At 60.7% G+C, this 23,496-nt stretch overlaps 1 protein-coding gene across 2 annotated transcripts in view; it reads left to right on the forward strand.

Moving 5' to 3' along the window:
* The window catches only part of CELSR1 (cadherin EGF LAG seven-pass G-type receptor 1), a 144,573-nt gene extending 123,736 nt beyond the window's left edge, over positions 1-20,837 (forward strand). The window contains exons 22-35 of one of the 2 annotated variants that reach the window (XM_027540486.1): positions 804-971; positions 2,577-2,703; positions 4,331-4,531; positions 9,565-9,739; positions 12,818-12,930; positions 13,303-13,382; positions 14,904-15,030; positions 15,712-15,837; positions 16,199-16,293; positions 16,523-16,626; positions 16,755-16,904; positions 17,295-17,525; positions 17,779-18,046; positions 18,895-20,837. In XM_027540486.1, coding sequence (XP_027396287.1) covers positions 804-971; positions 2,577-2,703; positions 4,331-4,531; positions 9,565-9,739; positions 12,818-12,930; positions 13,303-13,382; positions 14,904-15,030; positions 15,712-15,837; positions 16,199-16,293; positions 16,523-16,626; positions 16,755-16,904; positions 17,295-17,525; positions 17,779-18,046; positions 18,895-18,904 — 1,975 coding nt within the window. In that variant the 3' untranslated portion in view covers positions 18,905-20,837. Of the gene's footprint in view, positions 1-803; positions 972-2,576; positions 2,704-4,330; positions 4,532-9,564; positions 9,740-12,817; positions 12,931-13,302; positions 13,383-14,903; positions 15,031-15,711; positions 15,838-16,198; positions 16,294-16,522; positions 16,627-16,754; positions 16,905-17,294; positions 17,526-17,778; positions 18,047-18,861 lie in introns of both variants that reach the window. The other variant, XM_027540485.1, reaches the window with a different exon arrangement.
* The last annotated feature ends 2,659 nt before the right edge of the window (positions 20,838-23,496 follow it).

A 23,496-nucleotide genomic window follows, 5' to 3' on the forward strand; every position in this document is an offset into this window, starting at 1 on the left:
GCCCCCGGCTTGGCCGTGTCGCCGCGGCCTGCCACCAGCTGCCAGTGGCCCCAGGCCCAAGTTGTTGTTCAGTCGCTCGGTCCTGTCGACTGCGACCCCACAGACTGTAGCACCGTAGGCTCCTCTGTCCTTCACCGTCTCCCAGAGCTCGCTCAAACTCATGTCCATCAAGTCGGTGATGCCGCCCAAGCATCTCATCCTCTGTCCTCCCTTCTCCTCCTGCCTTCAGTCTTTCCCAGCATCAGCGTCTTTCCCAGTGAGGTGGCTTTTCTCACCGAGGGCAGCTCAGTGAACACTGGCTGAAGAATCAAATGCCACCCAAGGGCTTTGAGGCCTGAGCAGAGGCAGGCACCCACGGAGGCTTGGCTCTTTTCAACCTTCGGGTCACTTTGCAGCTCTCCTGCCCGGGGCTGAGGTCCTCATGTGCGCCCCTCCCGGGGGCTGGACAAGAAGCCTCCCAGAGCCACAAGAACGGCATCTCGTTCCTTTTCCGGGACGTTCCCTGCAGGCCAGGGTTATCCAGTTCTGTTATAGGTTGTGGGGCCCGACATTTGCTCGCTCATTCCTTCTCTTCATGTTGAATTTCCAGAGTCCACCTCTGTCCCAGAGGGGCGTGTGCTCTCCTGTCTGGGGTTAAACCTTCACCAAGCCCACAGCCCTCCTCCTCCCCAGCCCATCACACGCTCTCAAGGGCAAAGGCCCTGAGCTTGCCCGCTTGGTCTGGTCCCTCCTGAGAGACCCCCGAGCTGTGTCCTCCCGGGGCCGCAGGCGGGTTTGTCCTGGGTTCTGCTTTCTGCCTACAGGTTGCCTAACCGGCCCGTCATCAACACGCCAGTGGTGAGCACGGTGGTGTACAGCGAGGGGGCCCCGCTGCCTAGCCCCCTGGAGAGGCCCATCCTGGTGGAGTTCACCCTCCTGGAGACCGAGGAGCGCACCAAGCCGGTCTGCGTGTCCTGGAACCACTCCATCACGTAAGGGTGACGTCACCCCCTGCCCCCAGCGCTGTGTGTCTCTGGGGGAGCTTTGCTGAGCCAGGGTGCCTGCCCGCAGGTCCCCAACGCTCCGCTGGCAGAGCGTCCTGGTCGGGGGCATTCGTCTGTGGTCGCTTTCTCCCCTTTCAGTCCCTCCTAGGGCGTCAGAGCCCTCCATAAGCACAAGTACACACGCATGTACACGCATGCACACCTGGAAACACATGTGTGTGCACACACACCCAGTTATGACCAGGCGTGTGTGTGCATGAGTGCACGTGGACACATGCCTGGAAACACAGATGTGCACAGCGTGTACACACTTGCACAGGCACACACGGTGGTCTCTCGAGAAGCCCAGCCCTGCAGGACTCTTGCCAACAGGTGCCCCGGTCACCACCGGACAAGGCGGGGGCTCGTTCTGGACACACGGGGGTGGGAGTCAGAGACTGGGTCCAGGGTCCTCCTGCACTGACAGTGGGAAATCCCAGATGTGAGGGAGGGGTCCCCGTAGCAGACCAGAGTCCCTGACCTCAGCCGTCCCACCCTGGAGACCCACATGGCAGCTGCTGAGGCTGGCTTTACTGCTCAGAGGCCCCGCCCACAGCAGCAGCATCCGTCTGTGTCCAACCCCCGCACGCCACGCTTGCACCCGGGACAGAGCCTTGAGCTCGCTCCAGTGCAGCCCAGACCTTCCCTGACATTGTGGATCCGCTGACGGCAGGGTGTCTGCCGCGGGGGCCCTGCGGGGCCGTGGGCTGGCACTGCCGCTGGGAGGCAGGTTTGGCTCGGCACAGACCACGCATCATCCCCCTCCTTCTGGTTTTTCCAAATTCTAGTTAACGAGCAGCCAGCATAGCGCCCGGAGGGTAGCAGGCGCTTGGCTTACAAAAGAGAATGAGGGGCCCCCTTTGACGAGGAGGGCGGCGCTGAGGTCTGTCTGGCGCACGCTGGGCCCGGCTGTCTCTCTGGTCACTTGATTAGACCCCGGCAGTAAGCGGTGCGCTAACGATCCGCCCTCCTCTGTGCTGCACCTGCCGGCCTGACCTTCATGTTCTTGGCAAACGTGTGTGAGCCTTCACATCCCACTTCACAGATGAATAGACTAAGGATCAGAGACGTCGCTTGGCTTTCCCAGAGTCAGGAGGGCAGGGCCCTGCGGCAGCCTGTCATCTGGGGCTTCCCTTCAGTAAAACAGGGTAATAATGGGCCCCGCTTCCAGGCGGCTGCCATAAAACTGTGTGCAATCTGAAGATGAAAGTGTGAAACGGACACACCAGGTCTCTTCCTAAATCATCGAGACTCAAAAGGAGACCAAAGCACAAAGTGGCTGTTTGAACAACTGACTAATGTCTCCGACAAAGAGGCCTGTGACACCCGTTGAAGTTTTACTGCGGGATGACGCATGAGACGTGAATTTCCGAGGGTGCCCATTAGAGGCCTGGGAAGGGAAGGGAGAGGGTTCACACGGTCACCGGGGCGGCCAGCCTGCGTCCTCACAGCGGGGACAGTGGCGCCTGGCCAAGGCACGGCAAGGACGTTGCTTGGGCTCCAGCGGGGCGGGAGGGCCTCAGAGGCCCCTCCTCACCCCCTTTTCCTCTGCAGCACTGGCAGGACTGGAGGGTGGTCGGCCAAAGGCTGCGAGCTGCTGTCCCGGAACCGGACCCACGTCGCCTGCCGATGCAGCCATGCTGCCAGCTCAGCCGTGCTCATGGACGTCTCCCGGCGTGAGGTGGGCACCACCCCAGGGCCGCCCCTGCCCACCTGGCCAGTGTGTCCAGGGACCCATCCCTCTGGAAAATCAGCCTGGCCCCACGCCTACCCCTCTGCGAGCTCTGCCTCTCCTTCTAAGGGCTCTGAACAAACCGATGCCACGATTGCAAACTGTGTTCTGGGAGGACTGGCCAGACTGTGTTAGGATTCCCATAATAAAACCCCCCAGAAGGGGTTTTCACAGAGGCCACACTGTAAGTTAAAAACTGTGATGGCCGCCCCGAACCTCGGGCTGAAACTCCTGGAATATACACCTCACTTCAAAGCAGGGAGCTCAGCAGCCTGTTAGGTGATGCGGTTTATGCTGCACGAGACCGGGGAGGGGGGAACAATAGAGTTATTTCCCTCCAACGCCATACACACCACCCCCGGGAAGACAGAGGAGGCTCGGTCAGGAGCCGCAGAAGCGGTGGGCAGCTGATGTTTAACCTCCAGTCTTCAGTGGCCTCCGTGGGCCTCCGATGAGGCCATGGGGCCTGGGGGCAGGGTGGGGCTGGCCGTCGGGGGCGTGTGCTGCTGTCGAGGAGCCGGCCCGGGTGGCTTGGGTACCTGACCTTGTATTCAGGCCTGTCATGTGCCCCGGGCAGCCGGCCATCGTCCCTCCCGGGACGCCCGGTCTGCAGCGGCCCAAGTGTCTGTCCCGTCCTCAGGAGGTGAGTCAGCCACAAGCTGCTGCCGACCGGGCGTCAGAGTGTCAACAGCAGAGACTGCGCCTCTGGGCGGTAGGACAGCAAGGCTCCCCTGGGCAGGGGCACTTTCCAGCGGGAAGCACTGGCCTGCGGCCTGGACAGGGTTAATTGTGAATCATCTTTGTCCACAGAGGGGCGGGTTTGGGGGTCCACAGATGGCCAGGAAGCTGGGCAGCACCAGGAGCAGCCTCGCAGGCAAAGGAGGCAGAAGGAAGTCCTGGTAGAAGAACTTAAACGAGAGTAGGAGTCGAGGCCCCCCACGCCCGGGTGCTTCACAGCCAGAGGCATCTGAAGAGCCCCCAGCCTCGGGGAGTGGGTGCTGCCACACTTGCGGATCACTCGAGGCCCCCCAGGCCTGGCTCCTCGCTTCCCCCGGGAGCCTGGCTCACGGTTCCGTGCCCGTTCAGAGCAGTGCTTCTAGAAGTTTCCATAGAACCAGTTTGTTTGTTTCCCAAGTGCTGAACCTCCACCGGGCGCCGGACCCTAGACGGGTGTCCGTCCTATTTTGAAAAATATTTGAAAAAAAAAAAAAATCAGAGGGGACGACTGTGGTTTCCTGCAGCTCTGAAACCTCTTGTTTTTTGCATGAGCTGAGACTCTGTTGGAAGGTCTCTCAGCTCAGAATTGGCTCCATACCTCCTGCCAGACAGTGCAAGTTAGGCTTAAAGTTGTTTTTTTTTTTTTTTCCCACTTTTTTGTCTGTTTTTACTTTGGCAAAACACACCTAACATGAACGTGGCCATCTCGGCCGAGTCTGAGCATGCACCTGAGAGCCACGTGGCAGCCACCCTGGCTCCTGTCCACGTGATTAAGCATCAGTGTGTCTTGATTGTGCAAAAACGCCGTCAGAGCCACGGCCCTCACGTGTTCTCCCGCCCTTGGCCCACCCGCCCGCAGCACGGGGAGGTCCTGCCTCTGAAGATCGTGACCTACGCGGCCGTGTCCTTATCGCTGGCCGCGCTGCTGGTGGCCTTCGTGCTCCTGGCGCTGGTGCGGACGCTGCGCTCCAACCTGAATGGCATCCACAAGAACCTCATCGCCGCGCTCTTCTCCTCCCAGCTGGTCTTTGTCATCGGGATCACCCAGACCGAGAACCCGGTGAGGACCCTGCCCTCAGCCCCCTGTGGGGCCACCTGGGCACGTACGTGGACCGACCTTCTCCAGGGCTGGGGCAGGAGGGGTCTTCTCACCCGTTCTTGGGGCCGGGCGGCGTGTTTGCGGCTGTTTCCAGGGATGAGTGAGGCTGGGAGTCTGGTGGGAAGCTGGGGACCCAGGCCCTGCATGTGGGCATGTTGCTTAGCCCTCGGCAGGAATCTCCCTGCAAGGTCACCTTGGGAGCCAAGAGCTCTGTGCACATCAACTCTCACTTTTGTGATCCAGACGCTTGCAATTACATCTGAGAGTACACTCTGAGACCCCAGAGTCCTACAAGCTGTCACTTGAGCCTGAAGCCCCCTGCTGGGCCATGTCTCCCAGCCCTGCATTTTCTGGGGAGTCATGGCCACACTCTCTGTGAAAGCACTGGTGTTCAGGACAGGCAATGCGGTGGTCCTGGGTCGGCAGGGTGACGAGAGAAGGGAGCCTGCAGAGAGAGAGAATCGTGGGGGAGAGGAGGAAGGATGAACGTCAGTGTGATCACATTAAATACGGGGCGTCTCTCTCAAGCCACCCCAGGTCACGTGGGCTCCTGGGGCATCACATGGGTTCGTGGGGTGTTACCTAGGCTCCTGGAAGTTATGGTTAGGTGATTATACATCTGATATGATGGACCTCACAGAAAAATCCAGACCAACCTACAGACACATTATAAGAAATGATTAAAGAGTTCAGCAAGGTAGCTGCCTATTATGGGGCTAGATGTATATAATCAGCTGCATTCTTGCCCACCAGCCACAGTCTATTTAAAAGGTAACGAACAAAGGAGGGGGTGGAAACGACAGCACTTGGAGAACCTGGTCGAGACTGAAGTAGTTTGGCTTCAGGAAGGAGAGGGTAAAAGATGCTGGCTGCAGCCAGAGCGGGGGCAGGGCACAGGCTGTTCTGTAGGATGTGAGGGATCTGAGTCCCAGAGGCATGGCTGACGGGGCTGGGTCGAGGTCCCTGGGGCCTGGGGTAGGGACCTGCCCTGGAGGGGAGAAAAAGGCAAGAAGGAGGAGGGAGCGTGTGGCTTGGTCCCTGGCTGGCTGCTAGTGGCTTTTCCTTTTTCCCAAAGAGGTTTTCAGAGACCAGGGGTCACAGCCCCTCGATGGGGGTGAAGGAGGAGGCACGGGCTCTGTGCCCAAGGCTTTGCCTGCGTGCTCTGGCTCTTGGCAACCTCCCTGGGGCCCTGGGGGTGGCAGCATTCCTGCTCACAGGTGGGGAGCCCCGGGGCCGGCCAGGTTGGGTAACCCGGCCCAGGGCCGACAGTTCATCATGTCTGAGTTCAGGGTCCATCACTAAATGGTGACCCCAATGGCCCTGGGACGACATGAGGCCCACTGACCATCACATGTGCACACGTAGTGATGGCAGGAAGTTCGGAGTTTGCTTTCCTAATTCCGATCTCTCCTGTGGTGAGCAGTGGGCCCTTAGCCTTTCAGTGGGCCGTTCCAGCTGCCCCCTGCTGCTGACACAGGTGTCATTCCTCCGTCCCTCATGCAGTGAGGACTCGTGGTTGGCGCTGTGTTAAGTCTGCCCAAGACCCAGACCCTGGAAGCGCTGCAGCCTCCATCCGTGTGTCAGACGCCGACAAGGGTGGGGCGTTAGGAGTGTCAGATGCCAACCTGGCACCGCAGGGGCTGATGGGAGCGCTGCGCCAGCCCAGAGGACGGCTGAGCAGGATGGTCCCGTCACTGTCCGGTGGGAGGGGCCTGGATCTCTGGTCATCTCTGTTGGCAGGCAGCCCTGTGCCACGGACAGCCAGGGCCAGGTCTACGTTTTGGTAAACGGATGGTGACAGGGAAGAGGGTGGCTAGGGCTGAGGCTGGAGGTCAGAGGGGCACCAGGATGGCATCTTCCTGGGGTGGGGGGTGGAGCCGCGGCCAGGACCGGGGCAGGGGGAGAGGGCCAGGGGTCAGGACCCTGCGGACATGGAGGGAGGGGGCGGGGGCGCGATGCCTCGAGTGTCCAGAAGGGGGCGCCACCAAGTGAGCTGGGAACAGCGGCGCATCTGGGTGAGCCTGGACACACCGGTCTTTAGGGGCTGAGGAAGAGCAGAGCTGGGCATGAGGGACCAGCCCTCACTGCAGGAGGAAGCGTGTCTGTGAGCGTGGTGGCCCGGAGAGCATGCAGTGTTAGGAAAAAGGCACAGCCTTACTGGCTTGCTGGCCCCGGGGCCCTTGCAGGTTAGCGCTCTCCCTTCTCTGACCCTCCGGAGGAGGGTGTTAGGGAGAGAGGCAGGGCGTCCAAGCAGACGACCTTGAGAGGGCTCCATGATGACCTTGGCGGTTCGCCAGGCCTGGCACAGAGGACGGGCCCGTATTTGTCAGGCTCCCAGGGCAGGTGGGGGCGCTGGACTGGCTGAGCTGCCCCTCTGCACCTGCCGGGCTCAGCACCCCTCTCCCTGCCTGCGAGTCCCTATCCCTGCGCCAGCCGGGGGCGGGGGGAGGGGGGCTGCGTGACTTAGGGCAAAACCCCTCAAGGGTGTCTTTGAGTGGTCTGAACAGAGGGACGGAGAGGTGGGGATGGGCCACTCCTCGCAACCAAACCCGGCGTGAGAAACGCTCAGGGGCTGTTGCTGGCTTCAAGCTCTGACTCACCGGCCTCTGGAAGGGGAGCTGAACGGTCTCCACGCGCTGGTGAGCACGAATAAGAGGAATGCCGTGCGCGTAATTCTCGGGATTGGCGCCGCGCCTGGCTTTGATGGGTTTTCTGTAAACTGAAGTCCCCTCTCCAGGCGAGGTTTTCATCTCCCGGATCACTGGCAGGTTGAAATGATTTATTGTGCATTAGTGTTTGTCTTTGTTCTGTTTCTGGAAAAGGTAGTACTTTTGGTGCAGAAGCCCCTGAATGTATGGTCCCATTACATTTTAAAACATCGGCTTCTGGCGCATGGGGACTTTTCCCCCCCAAAGGTGGTTTTGTGGGTTTACTTTTCATGTGATATAAGGCAGCACACCAGTCTCTTCCCCCTTCTTCATTCTGCTGAGCCAGCCATGGGTCAAAGGTGGCTCAGTGGTAAAGAATTCTCCTGCCAATGCTGGAGACGCAAGTTTCAATCCCTGGGTCAAGAAGATCCCCTGGAGAAGGAAATGGCAACCCACGCCAGTACTCTTGCCTGGAGAATCCCATGGACAGAGGAGCTGGGTGGGCTTCAGTCCACGGGGTCACAAAGAGTCGGACATGACACACACATGAGCCAGCTGTGCTTTGCACAGCGGGGCTGGGGGTTGGTATGGGGCGGACCCAGCCTCAGTCTCACCCTTTGCGGCCAGGCTGACCGCTCTGCCCATCCCTAAGGGTGGACTCCCCCATTTCCTGTGCAGCGTTGGAGGCACAGGGTGTGTCTCCAGCCATCACCTAAGGTTCTGTTTTTGCTTCTGCTTGGGTTCCCGCTTCCTGCTGCATTTGACAGATGTTAATCTTAAAAAGGGTCCCTCCCACATGTCCGGGGTTCTGTTCCTGGAGAGAACACCAGGTGGACTCAATGGCAGGTGGCACTGGTGTTTCCAACAAGCCTGGGGCCTGGGGACCCCTCACGAGGAGGCTGCCCGGGACTGAGCAGAGAGGCCTCAGCGTGCATCAAGTGGTGGCCCTCGGTCTCCAACTCGGTGTCTGTTGGGGCGGAAGTGTCTCTTTGGCACAGACGGTGAGACCCGGGGAGGTCGGGCTGGCCAGATAGCAGTGAGGATTGGACAGGATGTCTCAAGGGGTGTGGCTCCGCGGGGGCGTGGCTCTGCGAGGGCGTGGCCCAGCTAGGTGTGGCTCTACGGGGGCGTGGCTCCGCGGTGGGGTGTGGTACCCTCGGGGGCGTGGCTCCGAGGGGCGTGGCTCTACAGAGGGTGTGGCTCCGCAGGGGTCTGTGGTACCCCGCAGGGGTGACCAGGGACTTTCTCCTCCTCCCCCGCATCTGTCCTTCCTCTGCTCTCCTGCCAGTCCAGCCTCCTGGGACCTGGAGGGAAGCCTGCCCAGCCGCTGGGCCTTGGGTTCCCGGACCGGGCAGCCAGCCTCCCCCCAGCAGGACGGGTGAGGCTGCTCTGGGCCAAGGCAGAGGTCTTGAAGTTCCGTCCCTGGGCACCTGGCCTCAGGCTGGACGCCCCGATCCCACAGTGTCCCCAGTCCCGCCCCCCCAACACTATCTTCCTCCTGTTCTCGCCCCACCTTCGGTGTCCAGGGACTCGGGCTGGTTGCCAAGGCCCCCAGAGGCCGGAAAGCTGAGCCTCGACTATGGAGGTTGACTTTCTCTTCCCGACACTCGGCCCCACCAGCCGGGGACAGAAACATGACAAACGCTGCCCACCCTGCTTTCTTCCGTGGGAGGCAGAGGCCCCGATAAATCAGCACAGGCACGGTGATTTCTTTCTTATTTGATGGCGTGGTCACAGGGCTGAGGCTCCATCTCACCGGCCGCAGCTGGACTGCGGAGACCTGCAGCAGAGCCCGAGTGGTGGATGAAGGCCACGCTCACCATCGGGGCCACAGCCTGAGCTGTCTCCATGATACGTATTTTTTAGTGTTAAATGAAATGGCAACATTAAAACATTTGGAGCCATGAGGTGAAAATACAGATTTCTAGCTTCTAAATCTCTCGAGGCTGAGTGCACCCATCACCCCGGGTTAGGCTCACTCGTGGCGCTGACCTCGGCTGGGGGACGGGTGTCCTGGGGCCCCAGGCACCTACTCCCTGTGCTCTGTTCCGCGTGGGGAGCCTGAGACGCTGGCACTTGGCGCTCAGCTGCACTTGGGTCAATCAGGGAAAACGACTGAGCTGCTTTCCTTTCTCAGACCTGCGTGCCCTCTTGTTTGCAGCGTGCCGGATTTGGTCCCTCCCCAGGACCCCACCCCAGCCCCTCTCGGCCCCATGCGGTCTGGTCCTCACCCCACCGCCACTCCCTCCAGCCCGCCCCGCCCCCAGGCGCCCCCACCCCCGTCCCAAGCCGCGTCAGCCCACCGTGCAGGGGGAGGGCCGCACTCAGCCGCTGCCTCTCCCGCAGTTCCTGTGCACGGTGATCGCCATCCTCCTGCACTACGTCTACATGAGCACCTTCGCCTGGACCTTCGTGGAAAGCCTGCACGTCTACCGCATGCTGACCGAGGTGCGCAACATCGACGCGGGGCCCATGCGCTTCTACTACGTGGTGGGCTGGGGCATCCCGGCCATCGTCACAGGTGAGCATGCGCAGAGCGGCCACGCCCGGCCAGGGACCCGCGGGACATCGCAGGAACCCACGTCAGTGCCCCCAGGTGCTGGCAGGGGAGCTCTCTGGCCTCGTCCTGGGCACCTAGCACCCACATCTGCTCACAGGAGTGTGATCACTCAGTGTCCCTGTCAGGTGTGAGCACACTGAGGGCTGGGTTCAGGCCATTCAGGGTTCTTTCTGGCACCTAACAGACAAAAACTCCCACGTCTGCCGCTTTGTGGACAGATGGGTGAGTGGATGGATGGTGAACGACGGACAGATGGGTGGGTGGATGGATGGTGAATGACGGACAGATGGGTGGGTGGACAGGTTGGTGAGTGGATGGATGGATGGGTGGATGGATGGGTGGGTAGGATGGATGGATGGATGGATGGATGGATGGATGGATAGGTAGATGAGTGGTTGGATCAGTGGGTGGAGAGATGAGTGGATGGATGGATGAATGGTTAGGATGGATGGATGGATGGGTAGATGAGTGGTTGGATCAGTGGGCGGGTGGATGGAAGAAGGAGTTAATGAACGAACAGAGCAGTGGCACTTGCTCAGCACACTTTTCTCTAAACATCAGGAAGTCAAAGTTTGCTTCCTGTGGGGAAAGATCCCCACTGGTATCACAACAGGTGAGCGGCACCCTCTCTCCTCTCAGCACCTGGGCTCCCAGGGATCCTGAGTGACCACTGTCACCTCTGTCCAGGGCTGCTGGGGGGGCAGTGGGGCCTCCCGTGCTGGCAGCCACCCCTCTTGACCCAGAGAGTGACCCTGGCAGACACACCATGCTGCATGTCTCTGGTCAGCTCAGGAGAAAGGTGCTGAGTCAGGTGGTCTCTGAGCCCCAAAGACTGGGAAGAACAAGGGCTCAGAGCAGCTGGTTTCAGGGGCCCCCACTGCCCATCTACTGAAACCCTGAAGCCAAGACCTGGTCCTGCTTGGACACTCAGGACACTCACCTCATCTTGAATTTCATCTCCAATCTGCTCAGAGCCTCAATTATTACTTGTTTTTTTTTTTTTAATTAGCAAATTAACCTCAGAGACCAGAATGTCAGATTTTATTTACATTAAATTCTATGAAGAGGAGTGAAGAAGTCAGGTCGGAATTATTTGCCGATTTGCTTATTTTACAAAGCGAAGAGTTAAAGTGTGCCATCTGGTTTTCCAGGCTTCCCTGGTGGCTCAGACAGTAAAGAATCTGCCCGCAATGCAGAAGACCAGGTTCAATCCCTAAGTTGGGAAGATCCCCTGGAGGAGGGCATGGCACCCCACTGCAGTACTCTTGCCTGGAGAATCCCATGGACAGAGGAGCCTGGCGGGCTACAGTCCATGGGGTCGCAAAGAGTTAGACACAGCTGAGTGACTCACACTTTTCTGTGCCCCCAGTAAACTTAGAGTGTGGCTTCTGGTCTGTAATGTACCCCGTGGCCGGTCATGCGTGGCCTGGGGCCGTAGTAGTATTTGTGATGGGAATGGAGTTCGCTGCGTGCACAGATGTCCCACCTGTAGATGAGCCCCAGTCCGATGGCCAGCCCCAGGGCCACGCTCAGGAGCCGATGTCCTGGCCAGCGTGGGCTGAGGTTTAAGCACAGGTGTTCCCACTTCAGGGCTTCTGAGACAAAGTATCACACACTGAGGGGCTTAAAAGACAAACAGAAGCTTCTTCTCTCGCAGGCCTGGAGGCCAGAGTACAGATCAAGGGGTAGGCAGGATGCTCTCTTTCGGAGGCCCTGGGAGTAGTCTGCCCCTCTGGTCCCCTGGCTGCGGCAGCCTGGCCTTGTGGCTGCGTCCCTCCCGTCTCTCCTCCCCCATGTCTGTGTCCAGACCTCCATCTCCTTCTGAGAACACCAGTCATTGGGTGGAGCTGCTGCTGCTGCGAAGTCGCTTCAGTCGTGTCCGACTCTGTGCAACCCCATAGACGGCAGCCCACCAGGCTCTGCTGCCCCTGGGATTCTCCAGGCAGGAACACTGGAGTGGGTTGGCATTTCCTTCTCCAATGCATGAAAGTGAAAAGTGAAAGTGAAGTCGCTCAGTCGTGTCCGACTCTTCGTGACCCCGTGGACTGCAGCCTACCAGGCTCCTCCGTCCATGGGATATTCCAGGCAAAAGTACTGGAGTGGGTTGCCACTGCCTTCTCCAAGGGCCCACCCTAAATCCAGGATGACCTCATCTTAGATCTCCAGCACACTTCCATCTGCCAAGACTGTATTTCTACATAAGGCCACATTCAGAGATTCAGGGAACACCATTCAGGCTGCTCCAAGGCAGCCACGTGGGAGTTCACGGGGCTGAGGCCACGCCGAGCCCCTACTGGGACACTTGGGACCTTCGTAGGAGAAACTCGAGCCCCCACAAAGGGCTTCTGTGCCGGCGGACTCGAGCTGGGTCCACGTGGTCACTCCAAGTGGGGCCGTCCTCACCTGCGAGCCGGAGGCGCCGAGCCCCGGCTAACAATCACGGGCGCTGTTGGCCCCAGGCCGGCCCAAGGCGTGCTGCGAAGGAGCCAGCAGGAGGCTGTCCTGCACAGGCAGCCTGTCCCTCCGAGGACGAGGACTGCCCACGGGGAGAGAGGCTGCTCTCAGTGCCCTTTTGCCTCACACCCTCTCCCGGTCGACCCCGATCTGGGCAGGGGCACCGCCAGTGCAGAAACACTGCTCCTCTAAGGCGGCGCTGGAGTCTCAGTTCAGACCGTTCATGTTTCTAACTCGCTTTAAGAACAGTTTTGGGTGCTTTCCTTTTTTTAACGCCTAAGCCTCTTGCCAAAGAACTTAAGGCGGTTCCCGGGACCTCGGCTGGAACGAGGCATGGTTCCGGCCACACTCCGGCCCACGTGGACCCCGCTCCAGCCCGGCCCAGCCTCGGGTCAGTCCCCGGCCAGCCGTGCTCCCATCATGTCTTCCACGTGCTGGGCCCTGAGGACACACGCCCCCAGCCCCGCAGCCTGGTTCCTCTGAGCCTTCCAGGGCGGAGGGTCCTGCCTGGGGGGCTGGGGACACCCCAGGTGTGGGCCACCCCTCATCGGGACGGCCCTCACTCGTCCCCTGCCTGTTGTCCAGGACTTGCGGTGGGCCTGGACCCGCAGGGCTACGGAAACCCGGACTTCTGCTGGCTGTCCCTTCGAGACACCTTGATCTGGAGCTTCGCGGGGCCCATCGGGACCGTGATAGTTGTGAGTGCTCAGAACCCCTGATCCTCAGAGGTGTGGGAGGCTGGGTGCCCCTCGCGTGAGTTGAGTGGTGTTGAGAGCCCATGGGTTACCGGCTCCACTGGCCATCTGGACGGGACTGGAGGGGCTGACCTCCCGGTGATGCAGCTGCGTCCTCAGACCCGTGGATTCCAGGCTTTGGACCACATCCACATTCACTCAGACCACTCAGCGTCCGCCCCCAGCAGGCTCCTGGGCCCTGAGGGCTCATCTCAGGGGCACACCCCCCGAGATGAGGGCTGAAGACCCTCAGAAGCCTTTGGGTTGTGAAGGTGTGTTGTGACAGTACTGTGAGGCTGCCACCTGACTTTGGGATTTTCTGTTGTTTTTTTTCAGGTCAATACAGTCATTTTTGTCCTGTCTGCAAAGGTTTCCTGCCAGAGGAAGCGCCATTATTATGAAAGAAAACGGGTCGTGTAAGTTGGTGCTATACCCGGGCAGTGGGCGGGACTGGACCCAGCCCCTTCTGAGACCCCCGCCGGGCAGAGCCTGTGAATGTGCCCGTCACCCAGCGGGTCAGCTGCTGGCTTTTCTGGGCCAGGTCAGGGGGTCACAGCAGTGGGGCTCGGCGGGCTGCAGTGGGGAGCGGGCGGCTGAGTCTGGCCGTGTCTGGGCTGAGCCCGGCGGGCCTGGGGCGGGGGGCCAGGATGGCAGCCTGGACCAGGGAGGGGCGCACTGGACCCCAGAGGTTTTCGGGGTGCAGGACACACGGGGCTTGGTGGCAGAGTCCCCGAAGGGAGACGGGTGAGCGGTGACACCCGGGTGGGGGCGGGGGGGACAGTGACAGCAGATGGGGGAGGTGCCTGGAGTGGGGGCGGAGTGGGACATTCCAGGCCGTGGTGATGATGGTGATGTTGGTGCCGCAGGAGGGGAGGTACTCGCCCAGCGAGAGGAGAGGACGTGCAGCACAGCGAGAGTGGGGGCCCCGCAGAGAGGGTGCCTCCAGCGTTTGGGGGCTGGACCAGGGCGGGGGACCTACAGAACAGCCTTGGGGAGGCAGGGCAGCAGCTGAGAGCACAGCGTGGGGCCCAGGAGCCACGAAATGGTCAGAGCAGGGGTGACCACTGGGCCAGGCGACCCAAGCTGGGGCCAGGAACGGGACGGTGTGTGAGGAGGAGCTTCGAGGCAACAGGAGGCTCCTGTCCACACACCCCCGGAAGAGCAGAGTCTGAAACGGCTGTGGAGGGGTGGAGACCCCGGGCAGGGGACACAGGGCAGCCTGGTCATCGGCTCCACCGCCCTCCACCTCCTCCACCACGCACATGCACCTTTCCAAGCACTTAACTCACCTTAATGCACATGGTCCCGCCACCCCAATGACCCCATGAGGGGTGCACATCGCCAGCCCCCTGACAGCTGGGGAGACGGAGGCAGGGAGCGGGGAGCCCTAGCAAGTAGCCTGCACGGGGAGCCTGACACCCCTCTTCTTGCCCCTCACCTCCTCCGGGTCCACGGAAACTCCCAGGCCTGTGCACCAGGCTCTCCACGTCACTGTGGACACGGCCCGTCCCCTATCTTGGCCCCCAGCTTCTTGATTACCTCATTTCAGTTCAGTTGCTCAGTTGTGTCTGATTCTTTGCAATCCCATGGACCACAGCATTCCAGGCCTCCCTGTCCATCACCAACTCTCGGAGTTTACCCAAACTCATGTGCATCGAGTCAGTGATGCCATCCAACCGTCTCATCCTCTGTCGTCCCCTTCTCCTCCCGCCTTCAGTCTTTCCCAGCATCAGGGCATTTTCCAGTGAAAAGACCTTCCCCTTTGCTGGTTAAGTCCTCGCCTGCGTTTCACCTCCCCGCTAAGCTCCACCTGCCTTTTCCCCTGTGAGCCCCGTGGTAGATGCTTGGAGAGGTGGTGGGAAGGAACGGGGTGGGGGGGGCGGGTGATGGCGGAGGGGCGGGGCATGCCCGACACTCAGCCGTTGCCCCGCCCCCAGCGCCCTCCTGAGGACCGCCTTTCTGCTGCTGCTGCTCATCAGCGCCACCTGGCTGCTGGGGCTGCTGGCTGTGAACGGAGACGCGCTCGCCTTCCACTACCTCTTCGCCGTCTTCAGCTGCTTACAGGTGGGCGGCCGGGGAGTGACCCTGCGGGGCCGGCCCTGGGGCGGTCAGGGCTCACCCGTGCTGCTTCCTGCCCCCCGGGGAGACCCTTGACCTGCCATCCAGACTGCGTCCTGGCTCTCCGGACACACGGGACCACGCCGCGGCTGTCTGGCCGGTGTCACCGCGGTGTGTGCGGGGCTACGGAAACGCCTCGTCGTGGTCCTGCCGCCAAAGACAAGCCTGCTGCTGCAAACGCAGCTCTGCTCGCAGCCCCCCGCCCCAGGGACCCCGGTCCACGGCCCGCTGTGTCTGTCAGGACACAGTGGTCTGCTCAGCTGGAACGGGCCTCACGCTGTCCCAGCCAGCGGGGTGTAGACCCCGCTGTGTCCTGAGAGTGCTGACCATTTACAGCCCACATCGAGGGCTTCCCCAGACCCTGACTGATGATGCGACATTGGGGGCCCAGATGCCCCGAGGGCTGGGGCCCAGGAGGGGATGGTCCTCCAGGCACCTGGCGGCAGGCTGCTTGCCCTTACCAGGCCCCTCCTGGAGAAATCGGAAGCGCCCAGGGCAGGGCAGGGCGGCCAGGTGTGGGCCCTGCTGGGCTCCGCGCGGTCTCTGGGCAGGCAGGCACGCGGGGGTGGCCGCAGCCGGGTGTCTCCCCGCGAGGCCGAGCCGCGCTGACCCCGCGCCGCCCCGCAGGGCCTGGCGGTGCTCCTGCTGCACTGCGTGTTCAACAGGGAGGTCCGGAAGCACCTGAGAGGCGTGCTCGCTGGGAAGAAGCCGTACGCCGACGACTCGGCCACCACGAGGGCCACCCTGCTGACGGTAGGGGGCGCCCGCGGGCCCCGGGGTAGGGTGGGCCAGGCTTGAGGGGACGCAGATCAGATGCAGCTCCTTGGTCTCGCCTCCCCCACCACTTGGACGTCACAGGCCTGAACCGGAGCACAGCCGCCTTCCCTGCAGCCTGGGAGGAGTGGGCTGACAGGGTCGGTGTCTGTCCCGCCGCGGCCCTTGGTCCCCTGAGGCCGAGGCCAGCGGGGGTCCCGACCAGGGGCGGAGAGGCTGCTGTGCCCAGCGCCCGGCGGGTGCAGGCAGGCTGCTGCGTGGAGCCCTGCAGAGGGGACCCAGCCGTCCCCCACGGCCCGGTGGCCTCCGCTCGTCCGCTCACCAGCCCCCCGCCCCGCAGCGCTCCCTCAACTGCAACAACACGTACGGCGAGGAGCCCGATGTGTTCCGCACGGCCCTGGGCGAGTCCACGGCCTCGCTGGACAGCACCGTCAGGTCAGGCCGCACTGGGCCCTGCTGTGGCCGCGGGGCGGGGTGGCGGGGACAGCTCCCAGAGCAAACGCCAGCTTTGTCACCTCCACCCCGTCATGTGTCCCGTTGGTTGGGCCCGGCAGGGCCACCCTAGCACACACATGGGGCACTGGGTGAGGGCAAGGCTGGGTGGCCAGTCACGTGTCCCCCCTCCCCGCGCAGGGGCGCTGAGCCCACCCTCTCCCCTCTCCAGGGACGAAGGGGGCCAGAAACTCAGCGTGTCCTCAGGGCCAGCGCGGGGCGGCCACGGGGAGCCGGACGCATCCTTTGTCCCCAGGAGCGCCAAGAAGCCCCATGGTATGTGTCCCATGGTGGGTGGTCTCCCTTTCCGGGGGCCGGCTGCCCTGAGGCCCCCACCTCTGGCCTGGACCCAGGTGGCTTCACTCAGCCCTTGACAGGAAGCCCCCCACCTGCCCCCTCCCCAGGCCATGACTCGGACTCGGACAGCGAGCTCTCCCTAGATGAGCAGAGCAGCTCCTACGCCTCCTCGCGCTCATCTGACAGCGAGGACGACGGGGGCGAGGCTGAGGACAAATGGGACCCGGCCCAGGGCCCCGTGCACAGCACCCCCAAAGGTGAGCGAGCCCCAGGCCACGGCGCAGATCCCAGGCGTGGCCGCCCGGCCCTAGGGCAGAGCTGTGGCGGCGGCAAACACAGACCCCTGCTCGCCGTCTGGGCAGCACAAGCAGGCCTGCTGTGGGACCCCCCCTAGCGAGGATTCCGTGAAGCCGACCCCGCCGCTCAGGGAATCGAGGCTCCCGGGGCTGGGGGTGCAGGGTGCTTGCAGCCGGGGACCCCGCATTGGGACCAGCCCTCCCTGGGTCTTGATGTCCCCCCTGGGCTTGCGGGTGGGGGGCTGGGGGTCAGCGCCCCTCTGGACAGGCTCTGCTGAGCAGGAGCGGGAGGTGGTGGGGCTCATGAGCTGAGCTGGCGGCCACACGTTGAGGGTGTGTCTTGCGCATCAGTGGACGCCGTGGGTAACCATGTCCCAGCCGGCTGGCCCGACGAGAGCCTGGCTGGGAGCGACAGCGAGGAGCCAGGAGAGCTGCCCCGCCTGAAGGTGGAGACCAAGGTCAGCGTGGAGCTGCACCTGGACGAGCAGGGCAACCACTGCAGCGAGCGCCTCCCAGCCCGGGACAGTGGGGGCCCCAGGCCCGCGGCCGTGCCGCCCAGCCAGCCCCCTGAGCAGAGAAAAGGTGCCAAGGGCCTGGGCTCCCCTAAACGGGGGGCTGGGGAGTCCCTGCTCCTGGGGGAGAGGGCCCCGGGGACGGGGTGCTAGAGAGGGACCACCCCTCCCCTGCAGGACACAGGGGAGCCCTGAGGTGGGGAGACCAGCGGCCATGCCTGCAGCCCCGTGTGACTATCCCTCCCCCAGTCCCCCACGTCCCCAGCATCTGGCAGGGCCAGCCTGGCTGTGACCTCTTCCATCTCCCCCAACCCCGGACCCAGGCATCCTGAAAAACAAAGTCACCTATCCGCCACCGCTGACCGAAAAGACACTGAAGTCGCGGCTGCGGGAGAAGCTGGCCGAGTGCGAGCAGAGCCCGGCATCTTCACGCTCGTCCTCCGTGGGTTCCAGCGACGGGCTCCGCGCCCCTGACAGTGCCATCACCGTCAAGACGCCGTGCCGGGAGCCTGGCCGGGAGCACCTCAACGGGGTGGCCATGAACATGAACGTGCGGGCCGGCAGCGCCCAGGCCCATGGCTCCGGCTCCGAGTGAGTAGCCTGGGCCTTGGGAGGGGCGGCGGGGGCCCCTGGCCAGCCTCCCCTCTGCTCCGCATCTGGAGGGCGGACGCCAGGTCCAGGGGCCCATGGCCAGGGTCTGAGCACAGGGGTGCCCAGGATGAGGCCTGGGGGGCCGTGGAGGGGCTTCCACCCAGGAGAGGAGCTCTGCAGGGGTCAGGAGGAACCAGCCGGAGGTGGGCCAGACCCCCATCCTGGGGGCCGAGTCAGCCACAGCCGAGTCCTGTCCAGCCCTGAGTCCTGTCCAGCCCTGACATTCTAGGATGTGAGAGCATGTGGGACTAAGCATTGTCTCCTCAGCCCGGGGTCATTACTGACCCATTTCGTGGCTGAGGAGACTGAGGCTGGGGTGGGGGGACACCCGGCCACAGAGGCATGGAAGTGGGCTCCAGCTCCGAACCGGTCTGCTCATCTCACCAGATGGCCCAGGGAGGTGGGAAGACTGGGCCTGGGTCTTCTAGTACATTAACAGAATGGCCTTCCTAAGCCCAGAGCAGGAGTCTGGTTGTCAGTGGCGCTCCGTGGGCCTCTGTGGAGGACACTCAGATGGGCCTGGGTCTCTGTGGCCCTGTGGGCGGGGTGCAGTTTCGACCTGCCCCCTCCCCTGCCTGCGAGTGTCACTGCCCACACGTGAGTTTGCCCTCCGTGGAGCCTCCGGGCGTCCCCTATCCCCAAGTGGGGGCTCTACCCCCGCCCGACCTCAGACCCAGCCCCGCTGCTAGCTTCACGGGTGGCAGGGCCGTCCTCGCTGACCCTCTGCCTGCCTGCCGGCTTCTTCCCACGCGCAGAGGCAGTAACGAAACTTCAATTTGAACCATCAGGAAACCGTGAGACAAGCCCGCCACCTCCACCAGGCCTCGGTGCCGTGTGGTCGCGCTCCTGGATCTCGGAGCCCCAGGGGCCCCCGCGTGGTCAGCGGAGCAGGCCCTGAGGGCAGGGGTCCCTGCAGGGGCAGCCCCACAGCTGGCGTGACTGAAGGTCCAGACGCAAAGCCCTGAGTGGCCTGGAGGCTCCAGGCCCCTCAGGCCCCGTGACAAGTGCCAGAGGCCATGGGGGGGCTCGGACTCCCAGACGGGCACGGCTCAATCCTCAGACTGCAGACAGAGCCCAGACTGTGTGCTGGCCTGGCCGGGACTGGGCCCAGCAGGAGAGCTGCCTAGAGACAAGCCGCCAGGCCGGCTGGCCAGGACTCAGGGCCCCAGGCCAGCAGCTAGCCCCGCAGCCGCCTGCAAAGCCAGCCTGTGCCTTAAGGCAAACCCTTTCCTTTGTCGCAAAGGTGTAGATACTTTTGTATATTTGTATGGAACTTTGAAAAGGCGAAAACCTCTGTATATTTTGCATCTGTACTGACTCTACCCTGGGAGATCCGTGGGGGTGATCGCAGACTCCAGCCTGGAGTCTGGCATGCAACCAGCAGTAGGTATCCCAGGAAAGCAGAGATGGGACGTGTGTAGGGTGTGAGCTGGACAGGGGTTCCCGTGCTGCTTCCAGCCAGGAGCCTGGAGCCCGTGGGCGTCACACGGGGCCGCCCCGGATGAATTTGAGCTGCTTGCCCTCAGCTCCCACCTGCTTGGATGTGGGTATGGCTCCAAGACAGGACCGGGACCAGGCAGGACTCAGGAGCCCTTCTGAGCGTGGACGCGGGTGCACACGGCTGAGACGGGCCCGCCGGCCAGCCCCTCAGCCCCGCGGGCCTCCCTGGCCCCCTTCCCGGCCGGGGCTGCTGCAGGTGGGGCGCTCCTCTGTCTGCTCCTGTTCTCGGCGGGACTGCGAGTGTTCACACGTCCCCGATTTGGGCGGAGGGATGAGGTCTTCCAGAATGTCACATTCCTTCCTGCCAGTTTTCCAGCTCTTTGAGGCTCCGAGGATCTCCAGGCAGGCGGGGGTCTCACCCCCAGAGTCTGACCAATTACTTCACTTTGCTTCGAATGGCCAATTGTGCGGAGGGACAAAGCCACAGCCACACTGCTCAGTGGTTACCGGGCTGCTTTTGGGAAACTCACACCGGGGACCTGCTGGGACTGCCCCTCTGCGGGCAGTTGGTGCGGCGTGGCCCGAGGGGCTGTGGAACAGGGCCCAGAATCATTCAGACACGTCTCATTTCAGTGTTTCTTTTGTTCTCTAATCGGTGCCCAAATAAACGATCTGCCCAGCTGCTTCCAAATATGAGAAGCCGTAAACTATGAGGAGAATCGAGTAAAACGCAAAGATGTCCGTCTACTGTGTTGTTCTGATGGAAATGCGAGTGTTGTTCGTGGTGTAAAGGAAAGCTTATCTGATACTGGTCTAAGACCACAAGTGAAAATGAAATGAGATCCCAGAGCCCTCACAGCAAAATGAACTATAAATGTGCCTTAGCAGGGGAGTGGCCTTTTCAAGATGCACAATAGTAACAGTACCTTCGAATGTTTACCATGGAGGAAGCATTTTCTAAGCAAAAAAGAAAGTGGAAATATTTTTGAATCTTTGAACACTCCATTTTCATATTATCCCATATTCTTCCACAACTGGATTTTGTCCCTTGAGATGTATTTAGTTTTTAATTTGATCAGAACTGTTACCAAAAGAGAAAAAAAATGTCAGTTTTATTAAGACAGGAAAAATGTAAACCTATTTTTGTGATTTAAAGACTTTATGAGAAATACTAGACACTGGAGGGTTTTTTTTTTTTTTAACAAATGTGTATTTATTAATGTTCAGAACACTGGAATTGCAACACAAATGAGGAAAGAGTCTACAATAAATTAAGATGTTTTTGAATTTGTACTTCTGCTCTGCTTTCGCCCCATCCCTACTTCTGCACCCCTGTTCCCTCCCTGTTCTGAGGCAGCCCTGGAGAAGGGACCACGAACAGGACGAACAGGACGCTGAGAAGCCTGGGGGGGCAGGAGCCATTCTAGAACTTTCTGTATGTTCTTCTGCTCATCCAGACTCTTGCACCTCACACTTCAAAATCTTCCCGCCCCAGTCTCTCTTTCCAGCCCCGCAGGGACTCCAGTGAACACGAACGGTTCCTGTGGCTTTGTTCATTTGTGTTCATTGTTTCAGGTTAGATCACCTCTAGTGATGAGTGTTCTTTTTCTTTTTTGCGGGGGGAGAGGAGCCTCAAATCATTTTATTTACATAACAAAGGGAAGGGTGACCCAAGACTAGAGGATTTGGGAGTACTTGGCCTGCATATTTAAATACATAAACTATATATATATATATATGACATATATGTGGAGTGGGAAATGGCAACCCACTCCAGTAGTCTTGCCTGGAGAATCCCATGGACAGAGGAACCTTGCGGGCTGCAGTCCATGGGGTCGCGAGAGTTGGACACGACTGAGTGACTTTGACTACTTTGACTTGACTGTAACATATATAAGGGTATATGTACACACACACACACACACACACACACACACACACGTAGTTGGGCTTCCCCGGTGGCTTAATCAGCAAAGAATCTGCCTGCAATGCAGAAGACTCAGGTTCGATCCCTGGGTCAGGAAGATCCTCTGGAGAAGGGAATGGCTACCCACTCCAGTATTTTTGCCTGGAAAATCCCATGGAGAGAGGAGCCCCGAGGGCACAGTCTGGGGGTTGCAAAGAGTCAGACATGACTTAAGCAACTAAACCTAAATCAAAACCATATACATATATACATAGATTGTACCTTTTATTTTAAACCAAATTAATGTTAACTACCATTTTACTATTAAAAATTTTTTAAATTAGGATATATATAATGCTATGTTGGTTTTTGCCATACAGCAACATGAATCAGCCAGAAGTATATACAAATCCCTTTCCCCTTGGGACTCCCTCCCATCCCACCCCTTAGTGAGCCACTTTCAAGCTCACTGATTCCTTCTTCTTTAATATCCGTTCTGTTATGAAGTCCATGCAGTGATTTTTTAAATTTCAAATATTGTAAGTTTAAGTTCTAAAATTTCCACGTGGCTCCTTTTTATAATTTTTATTTCTCCACTAAAGATGTCTAAGTTTCCATGAATTACAGAAGTGTTTACCTTTACCTCATAGAGCATGGTTGTAACTTTAAATTCTTTGATAATTTGGACATCTGGGGGCCCAAAATCTGTTTTCTTTCCTCTTGGCATTTTCCTGGTTCTCTGTAAACTGGCTAATTCCACACTGAATCCTCGACACTCAACGTTGCATCATGAGCCTCTGGGTCCTGTTAAAATCCTCTGGCAGATGTTGGTTTTGTTTTAGGAGGCAGTCAACCCAGTGAGGTTCAGACCACAGCTGTGTGTCCCTCTGTGGCTGACTGCCGTGCGGCCCTGGGCCCGCCCTGCACACCTGGTGCACGGTCAGCCCGGGACCCGGGGTGGTTTACGGCCCATCTGCTCTCAGAGCCTTTCATGTGCTGCCCGGGGTCTGTTCCAACTGGGGTGAGCCAGCGCCTGTCAGCGTACGTGGAGTGAGGGGTCCGCTCTGCCCACGCTCTGCTCTCTGGGTTCGCCTCACGTACGCTTACTCCCGGGGCCCCTTCCTTAGTTCCTCTGTCCAGAAAGACGGGTTGCCCCCAGGGTCCTAGCCGCCTGCACTGCCGCGCTTCCACCCAACTGGGGCTGCCTTTGGGAAAAACCAGTGGAGCAAAGAGAAACAGCGGGGACCCCACGATCTCAGCCCACAGGGCCCCTCTTCCCGGGCCTCCAGGAGCCCTCGCCCCGGTGCTGGCCACACAGCTCCAGAGGGCGAGGCCACCCTTGGGTCAGGTCTGGGAGGAGAAAGAGGAAAACCACCCAGAAAAGCCCTCCCCAAAGGCCTCTCTTCAGGTCGTCTCTTCAGTCCACCTGCGGACAATCGCCTCTCAGAGAGCTTGGCCATGAGAGCAGCAGACGCGCTCCATCTCAACCCAGAAGCCCTCCTGTGGGGGACGCGTCTGAGAAGGCGAGGAGCCCCTGGGGAGAGGGGAGCAGGCGCATCTGCTGGGCCTGGGTGTCCTCCCGTGGACGTGAATGGCGGCCCTCCACACCACCCCCAGCCCCAGCTGCTCCGGGACCCACACAAGACAAAAGCACTGAACAGATGTGAACACTGAACCCCGTCCAGGCCACGCAAACACCCTACGTAGTAACTGCCCCTCACGTCACAGCTGTTGCCTCGCCCCAACCGCCCTCCCTGCAGACACTGAAGGTGCTGGGAGGCCTGGGACTCGTGAAGGCCTCCCTGGACGTGGACAAGAGGCCGCTGGAGCCCCAGGGCTGCGGGCAGAAGACGGGCCCCAGGGGCTGACCCTAACACGGACTTGAGCCTCCCAGGAGCGGAGCACAGGCCGGGCTCAGGGGTCTGTCTCGCCAAGGTGACGTGTGGGGGGCGGGGCAACCCTTCATCTGCATCGAGAGACGGGGGTTGGTGTGTCAAAGCAGCAGCCCGGACCCTCCCTCAGGATGCCCAGTGTGGGGTGACTG

The sequence above is a fragment of the Bos indicus x Bos taurus genome, chromosome 5, assembly GCF_003369695.1.
Source record: "Bos indicus x Bos taurus breed Angus x Brahman F1 hybrid chromosome 5, Bos_hybrid_MaternalHap_v2.0, whole genome shotgun sequence".
NCBI classification, from domain to species: Eukaryota; Metazoa; Chordata; class Mammalia; order Artiodactyla; family Bovidae; genus Bos; species Bos indicus x Bos taurus.